The 14,365-nt window shown below is 37.3% G+C and overlaps 3 protein-coding genes across 3 annotated transcripts; 1 reads left to right on the forward strand and 2 right to left on the reverse strand.

The window, feature by feature from the left end:
* The first annotated feature begins 374 nt into the window (after window positions 1–374).
* LOC113665991 (uncharacterized protein CXorf65 homolog) lies at window positions 375–2,538 on the forward strand. Its single transcript, XM_027181737.2, has 5 exons — window positions 375–552; window positions 650–736; window positions 890–1,009; window positions 1,428–1,514; window positions 2,031–2,538. The coding sequence occupies exons 1-5, from the start codon at window positions 525–527 to the stop codon at window positions 2,258–2,260; spliced, it is 552 nt and encodes a 183-aa protein (XP_027037538.2). The 5' UTR covers window positions 375–524; the 3' UTR covers window positions 2,261–2,538.
* Window positions 2,271–4,905, reverse strand: LOC113666000 (histone deacetylase complex subunit SAP18). Its single transcript, XM_027181748.2, has 4 exons — window positions 4,733–4,905; window positions 4,588–4,637; window positions 3,535–3,591; window positions 2,271–2,885 (listed from the first exon to the last, which is right to left on the reverse strand). Exons 1-4 carry the CDS (start codon window positions 4,868–4,870, stop codon window positions 2,618–2,620), a joined length of 513 nt encoding a protein of 170 aa, XP_027037549.1. The 5' UTR covers window positions 4,871–4,905; the 3' UTR covers window positions 2,271–2,617.
* Window positions 4,906–5,533: 628 nt separating this feature from the next.
* On the reverse strand, window positions 5,534–11,568 carry LOC113666032 (bifunctional peptidase and (3S)-lysyl hydroxylase Jmjd7). The gene is made up of 10 exons (XM_089180573.1): window positions 11,039–11,568; window positions 10,396–10,468; window positions 10,188–10,316; window positions 9,334–9,383; window positions 8,700–8,792; window positions 7,619–7,789; window positions 7,170–7,242; window positions 6,432–6,497; window positions 6,154–6,231; window positions 5,534–5,759 (listed from the first exon to the last, which is right to left on the reverse strand). Exons 1-10 carry the CDS (start codon window positions 11,485–11,487, stop codon window positions 5,574–5,576), a joined length of 1,368 nt encoding a protein of 455 aa, XP_089036699.1. The 5' UTR covers window positions 11,488–11,568; the 3' UTR covers window positions 5,534–5,573.
* Between the last annotated feature and the right edge of the window lie 2,797 nt (window positions 11,569–14,365).

Below are 14,365 nucleotides of genomic sequence, written 5' to 3' on the forward strand. Positions count from 1 at the left end.
TTGGACTGGATCTATGACTCAGGACTCCGGATGCTGCCTGAAGCGGCACTCTCAAATGAAGAGGGGATTGATTTTGAGACATGCATTGAGTGAAATTCTTAGCATGTACTTTTGGCATGAGCTTACTAAAAGAAAGTATTGAACATCATTTTGCAATTTTAACCGTTACGGGAATTTGAAATCTTCATTTTCAGTGTATTGAACATCCAGTCGATGAGTCTCTTTTGAAATAAAAATTTGAGTTCGACTGTAATTGTTTGCCCAATACTTGCCTACGTTCGTTCATCAAAGTAACACGTTAACTTTGCGGAATCCCCCACCGTGCCTTACCCCACCGCAATTTTTATCAGCACGGTTGCTTCATTTGTGACGTCACAAACGATAGCGCGTGTAAACGTCGGCCACTCAAAAGTCCTGCAAAATGTATTTGTAGAGGCTTAACCGGCTGCTTTGACTACTACTTCATTTGATCACTCGAAATATACTGGTCAAAACTGACGATCAACTTGTCTCAAACTATTGAAATGTCGTTCATTACGATTCACTTTGGAGGTAAGTGTCACCTTTTATTTCGATTTTTCAAGTAAAATAGTTCCTTGTTGTTTTCAATAGTTAAGCTCAATCTTGATCGTTTCCCTCGACTTTGCAGACAACCAGAAATTATTTTTCAACCTCCTCTGTCCAACTGTCATTTTATATAAAAACATCAAACTGAGATGCGGGTGCGAAAAACAAGGTACCAAACATTTCAGTCTGTTGAAATTGTTATTCCTCCATCGAGGATAATGGAGTTGTTTTTTAAGTTCCAATGAAAAAGCAGGCAATCGTACTAAATACCTCACTGCGATGTTTGCCTGTATTTTGTCATTCGTTTTACATTATCTTGCAGCTGTTATAGACATCGCGGATGAAAATGGTTCTCTGAAAACCATTTATGAAAGACCACCGGATCAATATGCGTCCCAATATCTTCAAGGGAGAGCAAACTTTGTGTTACTAAAAGTTTTAAGTAAGTTTTCTTTCTTTGTTTTTCTTTATTTAAATCATTAGTGTACATTGATAAAAATATGTTTTCAAATCAATCTGTTTTGACATGAGAGTAACATATTGAACCAAAATATTCCAAAACAGAATTTACAATTATTGCAAATAGAGATGTTGCTCTAAGATTGTTAATCAGGATATGGCCTACACAAGGGGGTAAATGCCTAGCTTTCAACTTAGGTCATTTATAGTTTAGAGTAAATTTCATGGTCATGAAAGTTGAGAACAATATCTAACTCAATTCTAAATACAAGGGTAACCAAGCAAATGTGTCTTTTGTTACCTGTTGACTAGAAAGCATTTCCAAGAAAAAAAATGCATATAAAAGAGAAATGAAAAAGCTATTCAAGAATAACCATTGAAAGGACTACTTCTTCCTGTAGAAAAGATTGATGCCATCAGTGGAAAGGAAGTTTCTTCATTTGAGCCACTTTTGAATAATGTGACAGAAGTGTATCCTGATTTGATGGGTAAGCTTGATACAAAAATCCATTAATACAGGGGCAGTTATAACTGATTTTAATCAGTTATAGTTTTAAACAACTATTCAACAAATAGATTCCAAGTTGCCGTGTCTGTTCAGTAATAGATCATAGATGACGTCAAAATGTGGTAAGAACAAAATAGTGGCACATGAGGCACAGCTGAATGTGTCACTGAAGTTCTTACCACATTTTGATGTCCTCTGTGATCTATTACTGAACAGACACACAACTTGGAATCTATTTGTTTTAGATAATAAAGAATTTAAAAAAGTTTTAATGATGACATCATCTATAAGTCTGTCCTCCAATAGATCATAAGTGAGAACCAATCAGAATGCATGCATTACTGAGCTTATTATATAAAACTCAATCCCACACATGTACTGGGCCAACATTGAGTAAATACATGGTGAAGATCAATTTTATGCTCTAAAAAAAATTCTTCCCACAACAGCCTGAAAAAAAAAATGCCCTTTTTAACATAGTACAAATATTCCACAGCTAAAGTGCACAATTACAGAATCAACCCAGATGTAGGTCTTCCAATTCAAAGCTCTAATCAGATTCCTCTCATGAAAAGTTCCCAACAAGCACGATCCAAGTATATTGCCAGAGGATTAGGAGGACCAAGCATATCGCCAAGATCTCCAGCAAGCCGTGCAGGATCAGTTGGTGGTGTTGGGTTACCAAGTGTTACCAAAATTAAGAGCTCTGTTAAAGTATCAAAGTAGGCTTACTAAATCAGCTTTAAACTGGGTTTTATTAAGATGAGAACAAAACCTATTCCAAAGTTACAAAACTCTATTTCAGAGGATCTAAGAGTAAAAATGCACAACTTAGGGCATTGACAGCTTTTTCACCCATGAGGAAATTTGTTTCTTCAGAATAGCAGTTTTATACACCCTTTCTTCTTCATTACATTTCAAAAAAAGGGGAAAAATATATCAAGTTCACAGAAAGAATAAAATAAAATATCAAAATTATCATAGACACCAATATTGCATAAAAACACATGAAATGTCTTTGCAGACCCCCTATCTTAACATATCTACAAACAAGCAAAAATCACAGAAATGTTTGTGTTATTATCAATAGGGTCTATCTCTTCTTGCCATCCTTGGAGTCTGAATAGCAACATCAATGAAATCTCCTATTTGAAACTTTTTAGACTCTAGTGTGACAGTGTCATCAGCCCCTTTACGCCCTGCTGCAGTTGAACCAATTTCTTTCATGATGAATCCACCACGACGAGCATCTGGAAATACAATGGCAAAGTCAAATATTGTGCCTTTGCGCCTTGCATCAGGATTGACTTCCTTGACAAGACTCATGAGCTCTTTCAAAGTTGCATCTTTCCTAAAATGAAGTAGAAATAAGCAATGTTATCACAAAACAGAAACACTCTGATTCCATCCACTGGTACCTAGAGAGATTTCTACAAAATAAATCAAGATTAATGCATTTGAGGTTTCCCAACCACAGCATAAACAGGAGACTGTATAATGAACTGGTATGCATTCCATTTGTTTTGCAACAAACCCTTCATCATTATCTTTGCATCACTTCACAGCCACCTAACCCTTAGCATGTCTTTTAAGCACACATGACCACCACCTAATAATCCTACAATTATAGGTATTTTAAACATGTTTGCGTATTGATCACATGTAGAAGGATGAAGTCTGTGCTCAAGCCAAGTGATCCACCCAGCTAGAGCTTATTACAGTTTTCCTTGCAGTATCACCAATCCCCCCTGAATAGGATACAAATCCATCACCAAGTTACCCACCAGAATTTCATCAGCTTATCCTGACAGTTTGCCAGTACCCATTCAACTCCTGGGTAGAGAACAGCACTGTGACAGATGAGTATTTTGCCCAAGAACATAACACCATGATCCGCCCTGGTCTTGAACCCAAACCTTGACACAGACTCAAGTGCAATAACCTTTAGGTTACCATGTCTCTCACAATTCTTCTGGTAACAAAGCACAAAATTAACCTACCATGTGTACACTTGGAGTTCGTTTGATGGTAAAGCTGTCCTGGAATATTCATCTAACCTGATGTTATCATAAATAATAATGATGATGATGATTTATTACAGAGTATCCAACAAAATAAGGTTCTTCAACTACAATTAATACACTATAAATCAACTCTAAAAAAAGAATATACATAAAAAAAAAGAAAAACAATTGTATTTGCTGCTTAAAGTTCCTTACATAAAAGATTTCTCTTCACACTACAACAGAAGGAATTGTACTCAGTTATGTTTTTAATAGCTACAGGGAACTTATGAAAAGTAGTTGCTGCCAAGTGCTGATTCTCTTGGAATAGAAAAGGACAGCCACAATTGAAGATCTAAAGCTATAGGCACTGACCTTGTGTAGATTTAACAAAAGGAAAATAAATGCACCTTAACATGAAAACAGTGAAAAGCCACAAGTGATCAAGCTACAGGTAGTTTTGATCAGGCCAAAGAAAGCATTTTGCCTTGAAAAAAAGGGAACCATTGTCTCCTCACTAACATACAATAACAACTGTCTATAAACAAAGGTATGACTTCCCTCTTGCAAATCAAGCAAAGAGCACAACAAGACACATGACGTTTTATCCATTTGCTTGTGAGGGATGACAAAAAATGAATCCTACTTAAATATTTTTATTGACCGCCAGAGCTTTATTAACCACATTCACTCAACAATTAGCTGAAAACACAGCTCGAGAGTCGAAAAAACTCGAGGAAAGGATCAAGAATAATAAACCAGTGTGTAAAGTAAAGTAGTAAAGAAGCAAATCGAGAGAAAAAAAGAATAATTCCAAACTATTCAGCAAAATGCGATTTACCACGAAGTGTATCTACCTTAAATTACATTAAACTTATCTGGTAAGTGAACACAGGACTATTTAAACTTCATTCCAACTCAGTTCGTTTGCTAATTTGTGGGACAAAAAAATAACCCACACAAAAGGACTACCAGATTGCATTCGTTCAAAGAGGTTTGACATTAAACTCTGATTACGAGATACGAAAAGCGGCTTTATTTCAATCTTACCTGTGATGTCGGCCTTGGTTACAAAACACTCTGAGAAGCAGCGGGCAGGTCTGCCAATAAACAAAGACACGCGGTTGATAAAAGTGCAACAATTTTGAATCGTCTTCGTTGTTTCTGGAACAAAATACAACGATCTAATCTGTACCTTTTCCCTATCAATCGTAGGCTTCTGGTCATTTTTTTCTCGCTCTTTTTCCTGTTCTTTGTCTTTTTCTCGTTCTCGATCTCGAGAACGGTTCCTTGCTCGTATTGGAGACGATGCACGACCCCGCGTGTCAGCCATCTTGGATTTATCAGTGTACCTTGGTAGCCTAGCCTAAATAGTAGGGATTAAGGCTGATGGGAAGTATCACAAGACTCAGCACCACCTTTTGCGTGTTGTCGTACTAGCAAAAATTTCAAGATGCACCATGAGCCGTACTTTTCCTCAAATTTCTGCATTGCCGCCAAATCAGCTGAGACGGTAGGAAAGGCGCAAAAAGGTGGCTGCGTTAGATCTGGCGTTTAAAACTGCTATCTTTCTAAAATAACGCCCCCTTAATGGTACTATTTTAAGAACAGGCCTAAACTATGAGTCCACTTCCAATTCTCAATCAGAGAGTACACAGCGAACGTGATAAAAGCTACCCATGATATGGATTTCACTGTTTACGATCGCGAAAAGTGCATATTAAATATACAACATTTTATTTGGCCTACATTCAAGACCTATATTTACCCAGTCCTTCCTGTGTGCCACAATGGTCGCGAATTATGTTTCATCAGCATAACAGGTTAAGGGATGGGTGATATATTCGGGTCCAGGGAGGGGTGCCTTGTTGTTTTATTGTCACTGATATCACTTTCTCTTAACAAAGAGGGGTTCAATTGAACCTCAGGCCCTTTGGTTGCAAACTTGTTTGAAGTGTTTAAAATAGAGTGTTCACATCACAAAGGAATCCAAAGATGCTATGAAAAAGTTGTTTATTTCATATCTAAACTGTTCCTCAAAGTTCCTCTTTGGAGTTTTGTTTTCCAGACCTTTTCACTGGCTGAATGTCATAATCTCCATCTCCTGCACCGTCTTCATAATCCTCTTCATACAACTCATTGTTTTCTTGAAGTTTCCCCTGAGCGTGCTCCATCAGGTCACCAAGCCTGAAGTATTCATTTGTCAGGGCGCGTATGGTTTCCTAAATTGAATCAGATTCAGTGTTAACATAACAGACAAGAAGAAACTAGTCTCTGTACCGAAATTAACTCTGTAACGACAAGAATTTGAAGATAGTATTCTGACTAACTGTTGGTATTTTGAAACGTAAATTTTTGAAAGGCTCTCCCCAGCCCTAACCCAGTTCAAATTAATCAATTGATAATTCAACCAATGCTTCTGAAACTCTTACTTTTTCTGTAAAAAATTTCCAATAATACCAAAGCAACAAGAAAATAGAATTTATGTCGTCTTGAAAGCAAAATAATACAATTGTTGCTCTCTTTTAATATGGCAGAGTTCCTCTGATCGCACTTCTTTTCCTAGAATGGCAAAATGTTTAGGTTAACTGCCCTTCTCTTTCCAGTTGCACTTACATCATCAGCTTTTACTAGTTCTTCAAGATCAGCCGAAGAGAAAGACTTGTCCTCGTCTGTGTCCATCAATTTGAAGAGCTGGGTGGTGTAACAAATAGATTTGTCGAGAATCAGGGTATGAATGTAACATTTAACTTACCAAAACCGGCTTCTACAACATTTTTAGACGAACCACGAATAAATAACTTCCCTCATTTAAGGAAGTGAGCGTGTACAGTAAGTGCAATGATTTACGAGGAAGATGTTTGTTTCAGTATGGTGACGTTTTTTAATGGTACCTTTTTGGTTGTTGATTTCATGTCCTCGGTCCACGTCAAGATGTTATTATTACCAAAATAAGGATCCTAAAAGAAAGAAAATTTGGTAATCACGTGATCATTACGATCAGTGCATCGCATCATTGGGCAACGTCAATTGGACTTAAGACAAAAATGTAACGAAACAAAGCGCTATAGGAAATGATTAACGTCAGTTGCGATTTTAACAAACAAGAGCAGAGAGACTGAGAAACTTTATGAGAGAAAGATAAACGAAAACGAAAAACTTTACCGGCAAGCAAAAACTAAAGAAGTTTAAAAGACCTGCATAAAACATAGAGCTAACTAGAGCTTCTCCATTTGTCTGAAACAGGAGCCTATTACCTAGTAATGGGCTCCTTTCTGAAGTTAATTTTTCTAAAATGGTTCAATTTTATCCTTATTTCAAAATTTTTCTGATACTGTTTTTTTTTCTATTGCAATGTGTGGAAAAATAAAAAATTAAGGTTCCACTTTAATCCTTTCTAGTGCCCCTTTGTTGCTATGCTGTACTCTACATATTTTCGATACGGGTACATATCTATTTCAGTATTACCATAAAAGAAAACAATGGACTCACTATTTTCTCTTTTTTGTGGTACTATTAAAGTCGGTCAGCTGTTTCGAACGAAAATCCAGATTAACAGTTTTACATAAAAAAAATGAATACATATTGATCACATTGAAGCATTGGTATTTTTTAGTGCATAGTATATGTACCTTTCTTAGTTTTTTGACAAATGTCTTGAATGAAATGTTGTCATTCTTGCCGAGAAAGTGTTTCAAATGATTCCTGTAAGGCAAACAAAGATGCAGTTTACTCAGCACGATGAGTCCTTGGTCAGTTCTCACTGAAATTTTCCGGTTCTTAGGCGTCAGTAAAACGTTTCTTATTGCATCCACTAAGAGCAGAATTTAAAGCCAAAAGCTTGCACGTTTTTATCATGTAACAGCATTTCTCAAAGGGTTAATTTACTCCTTTTTCGCACTTAGGGTAACCTGAGTAGAAAAAAGATATACTTCGTGTTTCTTCAACTTATTAAACGATCTTCAAGCAAACGAACGCATCCTCAAAAGTAATAAAAACGGCTACTCCCATGCAAAGAAAAATTGAATCCGAAATCCTGCCTTACAAACCAAGTAAAAGTGCATCAATCCAGCTTACTTACATCAAAGTTTCCTCTGGTTGTTCGATGAGTTTCTCTAGAGTGGTGAACGTAAATTTTTCCAGGGTTTGATTTTGTTTCATTCCTTCACAATCCTTTGGAACGAAGTTTGCTTTATGCTGCCACCATAGATTAACTGCTATGTTGCGATCATATGAACGAACTTGGTGAAACCTAAAACAACCAAGAACAACACACGCCATCTACTGTTTTGGAACTGAATTTAATCACCATATGAGTTGTAAAATCTAAAGATCACAGATAATTAAGATTAAATTCAAGTCTTCTCTGTATTTATATCTACAGATGACAATTCAATAAGAGTTTAAAAAAAACTGGCAAATTCAGGTCAAAGGCAACAGGTTAGGAAGTGTACCCACTTTTAAGTACTTAGTTATTTAGGGAAAAAACCTATACATTTAAGGGATAAATACATCATTTCCGGGGGACAACAGTGCCCCCTAGCCTATAAATTTTAGATCTGTTTCTTTCATTGAAGGAACACTTCTGGTAAGGTAGCAGTTTTTCTGGTACCACGAATGTACATACTCCGAGTAGAGAGTTGATGACCGCACGGGAGACACCGTCACTGGTACTAATGAATTGTAATTTTTATCATTACTATTATTATTATTATCATCATCATCATTATTATTATTATTATTATTATTATTTTTCGCGTTTGAGGATCTATACAGGATAATTGTCACTTAACTCAGTCATCTAGAGACTCGTTTAACGAGTGAAAGCCATGTTCACAGTCAGAATATACCACATAGGGATCACTGTCTCCAGGGGGGTGGGAATCAGAAGATTTTGTGGGGATTACTTGGTTTTCAAGAAGAAGGGAGGGGAGATCAGTCGTCGCTAAGAGTACAGAGCGGGAGGGGGGAAGGGGCCTAGAGAAAATTGACTGTTAATTGACTGTTAATTTTACTGTGACCCAACCAATTTATTTTTCTGTTTGTAGGTGTATATTGTGTTTAGTCTCAGTATTCAGTTTGATTTCTATACAATTCCACCTAACGGCAACAAAAACATGGCGTTATTAGTTAGTTATTCAAGTTATTCATTTTCTAGTTACCATCTGTGAGGGATATACAAACAGTCTCCGGCTTTCAACGTCACATTGTAGTATTCGACATCAATGAGACCAGGATACTTCACAAAGTCTACTCTGAAAACAAAAATAAATACACAACATTATCAGTAGATAAAAAGGAGAAGTTCAAATATCGTGTGAGGTGCTGTAACTAGTCGTGCAAAGAAAGCATGACTCAAAGATGGATCAGGGAGATACAGAAAATATATTGATTTTTTTTCCACTCAAGGGCCTAAAGAAGCTAAGAAATATTTTAAGACAAATAATTGTTAAAACCTTCAGGTTGAATATTAACCTGTGATCCTGTCGTGTCAAGAATTTTGGTGTCAGACAAGTAACTGAAGAAACCCAAAGGTCCGAAGGAAAAGGGGTATGTATCCCCCTCCCTCCCCCCCCCCCCCCCACCTTGACTCTCCCTTTGGTTCAGCCACTATAATCCCAAAAGCTTCTTTTCACTTTTATCCAGGTAAGTTTTATTATCTGAATTATGGCTGCCGCCAGCTTGAAAGCCTTTTATGGTATTTCGCAAATGAAAAAGTCAACTTTTCTCTCGCTGAACAGGAAAGAAAAATGAATTATTTCGGAGTACGTCTTATGTGAGACAGAGTAGGATTACCTATCAACATCAACACCAGAGTATCTTCCTTCCGGGAAGTCGATGGGAACCTGGAGAGAAAACATATATTTTACAGTTTGTCACGATCAAATGTTATTAGTTGAAAAGTTATAGCTCCTGATTTATTATCAATGAGCACATGTTTCCGTATCACTTCCTTTTACGTAGAACTATAAAGTAAATGAATTATACAGTATAGAGATGTTATTTACGTCCATCTGTTTATATCACCTTGAAACTTGAAATTTATGGGTGCAGCAAAATCTATCAGCGTGTCAAAACCCGGATGCACGATTTAAAACTGAAACTAAATGTATTGGCTAAATTTTTGAGCGGATTCAGCAAGAAAGAGTACTACTGTCAAAAAGGTTGGTCGGGAACGAAACATCAACATCAACGTCCTTGTGGTGGTTGAAAAATGTGCTCTCGAATATCACTCATTAAAATCTATAAAAAGTATAAAAAGTCTTTGCTAAAGCAAGATTGGTGTAATCGTGTCAGGTAAGCAAATATGCCGCGTCTAAAACTGTAGGGGAAGATCCGGTAAAATTCCTAATCATCCACCTCACGTCCAGTGTCATGAGAGTCTTCCAATATGTTAATAATATTCGGAGCGCACAGCTTTCCTTGAGCTTTGCTCTCGGAAACCTGTTTCTTTCGGAACAGAAAATGTCCGTGGACAAATATCTGAGCACTTTCCCACCCCGAATGGAAGCTATTGTTTAATTACTTAAACATAAAAAAGTCAAAATATAAATCAGTGGAGGAGGTATCGCAGCCCTCACTTTACGAACGATAAACCAGGCAGCTTTTATCATTGTTTATCAAAGCAATATCATGTTCTCACTTCCTACCACATGTTTATACTTGTGATAATCTATGAATAATAATTCCTTTGTTCCAGCAAACAAGCAGTTGATGTTTTCCAGTCCATCGTCAAAATGTAGAACAGACTTAGTTCCTCCGCTGCTAAACCACATCATCTAAAACACATCCATCAAAGAAAGATTCATTTTATGGTTTCCAAAGAAACAGAAATATAAAACAAGAGGTTAAACTCACAGCATCAGTTAACATGTCCGACGTTTCTGTTACATCACGGCACAACAGAGGAGAGGGAAGAAGAACATCGCTTCTGAGAAAGAAAGAAAATTTGAAATTGAGAGCAAATATAACTCTGTCATTTAAATGTAATTCTACCTTAAACTATAAAGAAATCGCAAAATTATTATTACAACATCAAATACTTTAGCACGAAGAACAAATAATTTGTCTTGTTTAATGCTACATGTAATTGATATTTCCTATGCGTCGGAGCAGGTGTATTGGGAAGAGCGGTATAATATTATTACGAGATGAAATTATTTTGAGAGCTTAAACGATGCCGTTTTTTTTCTAATTTGTTGAGCTTAGGATGTATTCAAATGACTTTGGTAGTCCTAAAACCACCGCAGGTGTTTTCGATTCTACGATGTAAACCTGTCCCTGAGATCGGGCTAGACAGGAATCCCAAACTAACTGACGTAAATACAAAAATGCAAGAAGATAATGACGTGTCTCGTATGTATTGGCCCGGTCGAAACAGCACGGAGAAGCATAGTTTTTAACTAAATGAGAGTAGTGAAATTGCTAATAAAACAAATAACATAAAGCAGAGAAAAGAATCGCCTCAAAATTGGCTTAAACTTACTTCATTTAAACTTACTTCATAAACTCGGGAACAGAGCTCACCATATAGATATCTTTCTCCTTGTAACCCTCAACGAATTCGCTGAAGGGAATTTCCTCGTAAGGTGCTGTCCGTTCCTCTTTCTTTCTTTTCTCTACTTGTATTTTTTCTTTGCTCGCTTCGGGACGAGACAAGAAGTATTCATCACTCCATTTATAAAAGGCTGTCGACAATTTTGCGGCGTTTTGAATGAGAACTGGCTTGCTAGGAACCACATATGTCTCAAAGAAGGTTTTTGGGTCGGGATAATTCTGGATTACTTCCAAAGAGTGCTTTGTGTTTCTTGAACCAAGCGGTTCTAGATGACCGGGTATTGAAGCGCTATCTTGGGTCTCGACTCCGTCGGTTTCTGAAGTTCTCACGAGCAGTAAACACGACGATAACAAACTGAAAATCGTAAAGAGAAGCCAAGAGAGAGATCTCATGGTTATATGCTCTAATCGAAAGATCGTCCGAGCAAAGTATTCCTAAGAAGAGAGAAATTTATTTATAGGGAGTCGAATATTGGACTAGGGATTGACTTTGGTGTTCACGTCACGAAAACTTTGAGATTGCGTTATCAGTATGCTTCGAAAAGTTTGAAAACAGTTTCAAATTTTATCAAAACGTTCACGTTTTCTGACTGTTTAGGCGTTGAGCTGGAATGTTTGGCTGTTATTTGACACTTTTCAAGAGCCTTAGTGAGTTTTCAGTGTGTCTTAAGTGGTTCCTTAATAATTTTTTTCTGGAAATGGTTATTTTCTTCATATGAAGCTTTATCATATTAATTTTTTACTTATCGGTAAGTTTCTAACTTATTCTGCTCTGTTCTGTAAGTGTGATCTCAGGAAGTAAGTCATATCCTTTCATTGATTGCTTTAGCCGAGAGTGATCCACGCTGGACACTTTTTAAAGTTTACAAGTCGTACATTTGAAGGACTTAAGACGTGCATTTTAAGGACTGTTTACCATCCCAAATGTCATGTGAGGTCATTTAAATTGAATAAGATGAGGCAATTCACCGGTCGGTCGTCTTTCACATAGCGTGCTTCACCGTAAAGTTATGTAGCTTTCAACACAGCGTCCGGGGTCCAGTTACTCATATAGTAATCCAATATTGCACTCATTTCTGTGTTGTGTTTTAATGATCTTGCACTCATACTTTGATATGTGCCACTGTTTTCCGATTTTGATGACTGAATTTTTGAAAGGAACCTGTTCAATTTTGGCAGCCTGAGCTGGTTATAATTTCTATGGTGCTATATTCATCAAAATTCAGCCTCAGGACTTTCGTTATCCACCTGTTTTAGTATGCGGGTGTTTATTGCAAATCATACGAATTCTTATAAGATGGCTGTTCCACCAAAGTAAGTTCGCGTGGTTGAGCAACCAGGACCAAGTGTTTCTAAACTAAATATAGGTTGAATGCAATATCTGGGATATATTTGTCTACTTACGAGTGAAAAATATTGCGCGGATTTTTTGTGGGAAAGGAAACGTACTACAAAAACCAATATCGACCACAACACTGCAAGGTATTTACATAGATTGTGATCATTCATAATAAGTGAACTAAAAAACATTTAGAAGAAGAAACCACCACGTGCTAAACAAACAAAACGAAAAAAAGCTTGCTGTTCCATGGTATTCAGATTCGGATTAAGGATCTGGTAGACCTTTGGGTGTCCCGAAACATTATTACAGTGCAACCACCATAAATGGAAAGCTTATGAAATGTGCTATCCAGCAAAACTTGTTTCATCTAATTGTAAATTTCCAAAGGCGTGATATCTGGTCCATCACCCGATAACGGCTGCAAATTAAATATGATCATGCTCGAGACACTGGTGTCTTGAGCTTCGTCAGTTTCATATATATTTAGGCCATAGCTTGGAGTAACCCCACAAAGATCCATTTCGAAACTTGACTTCACATCCCGATCAAAATTAAACTGCCAATCTGCCCCCGGACCTACCAAATTCCTGCAGCCCTTTGCTTATCAGCTAGCCCAGTTTTCGCTCTTGGAGGGTCTGGTTCATTTTAGTAGAGTGCATGAAAACGATGAAAGTCGACAAGAGATTATAGACAGTTCATATACTCTTGATAATTTGGTATAATCAACGGGTTGATAACGTAAATTCGCCACCGTAAAACGTTTCAAACTGGCTGACGTTTCGAGCGTCAGCCCTTCGTCAGAGTGAATGACGAAGGGGCAACGCTCGAAACGTCAACTTCGTCTGAGTCCCCTAAGGAATCGAGCCTCAGATCTTCGGATTCCGGGCTCTGAAGCTCTACCACTGAGCCACAGAAACTCTATGATGAGCGAGGTCTGTTTCGAAGTTACATATGAAGCCCGTCCTGCATACTGCTAAGATCTGCAATGTCGATAGCGTCATGTTTGTAAATAGGATAAGAGAGATGGTAAGTTTTGAGCTCGGTAAAGAAATAGAGAAAGGTGTTTTCACTAGAATTCATTTCTTGTCTCTAAAGAAATGTTCTTCAACAGTTAGGTCACAACGGGAAAATCTCAAACCTCAGCCTAGCCAGCCGTATTGACCTCTCGGTGAATACGGCAAGGCCTCAGTTTTAGATTTTCCCGGGTCGACTTCGCTTTTCCTTTCGCATATGGCTTTTTGCTCACGGAAAATGAGTAAAAATGATGTGAGCCTTTGTTGCCTGTGGGTAAGATTAATTTATTGGGAAACAGAGATGAGATCGCGTCTCTTTATATCAAACTGACATCGGCAATAAGAAACTACATTAGGAAAACACAAGGCTTTTCACCCCAAGCTAAAAATGAAATCGACATATCCCGGCCAACGCCCTGATTTAGCCTTTAAACTCTTGACTCCAACCAGTTCAATAGGCCATTTTACAGTTGTGTGCTTGGTTGCCAAGCCTTTGAACAGGAGTGAGGCTAAGGTTGACCTTGTTATGGTACTAATAAGATACATAAAAAAAATTACTCAGTTCTGATTGGTTAAGATAAATGCAGTTTTCAGGTAATTAAATGCAGAAGTGGGTTAATTCAGTGCAAAGAAGTAACAAACCGGACTGAACAATTCCTTGAACTGTTAAGCCCGACTTTGAACTTTTTTGCGCCTTAAATATGAAAACATTATTCTATATTATTGTTTTGATCGTACGCGGTTGTATTGACCGAAAAAAAAACCACGAAATTGCACGAGCTTGTAGAGAAATTTTGTTAGTCTTTGAAAAAATTTACTCGTGCTTAGTTATTCCAAAATGCACTCGAAATCATGTGATTGCCTATACAAACCTCGCTGCTTCTTGTCATCATGCACTAGATGCCTCACTCCAAAT

This window comes from Pocillopora damicornis, chromosome 8, assembly GCF_964200805.1.
Source record: "Pocillopora damicornis chromosome 8, jaPocDami1.2, whole genome shotgun sequence".
Lineage (NCBI taxonomy): Eukaryota > Metazoa > Cnidaria > Anthozoa > Scleractinia > Pocilloporidae > Pocillopora > Pocillopora damicornis.

Coding starts and splice junctions, on each gene's coding strand:
- LOC113666032 (XM_089180573.1), bottom strand. CDS start 11,487: ATGAGATCTCTCTCTTGGCTTCTCTTTACGATTTTCAGTTTGTTATCG. Junction 7,790..8,699: donor TTGTATATCCCTCACAGATG/GTAACTAGAAAA, acceptor TGGTTGTTTTAG/GTTTCACCAAGTTCGTTCAT. Junction 6,498..7,169: donor TTGTCAAAAAACTAAGAAAG/GTACATATACTA, acceptor TCTTTCTTTTAG/GATCCTTATTTTGGTAATAA.
- LOC113665991 (XM_027181737.2), top strand. CDS start 525: ATGTCGTTCATTACGATTCACTTTGGAG. Junction 553..649: donor CATTACGATTCACTTTGGAG/GTAAGTGTCACC, acceptor TCGACTTTGCAG/ACAACCAGAAATTATTTTTC. Junction 737..889: donor ATGCGGGTGCGAAAAACAAG/GTACCAAACATT, acceptor ATTATCTTGCAG/CTGTTATAGACATCGCGGAT.
- LOC113666000 (XM_027181748.2), bottom strand. CDS start 4,870: ATGGCTGACACGCGGGGTCGTGCATCGTCTCCAATACGAGCAAGGAAC. Junction 3,592..4,587: donor AACCAAGGCCGACATCACAG/GTAAGATTGAAA, acceptor TGATAACATCAG/GTTAGATGAATATTCCAGGA. Junction 2,886..3,534: donor GAACTCCAAGTGTACACATG/GTAGGTTAATTT, acceptor ACTTCATTTTAG/GAAAGATGCAACTTTGAAAG.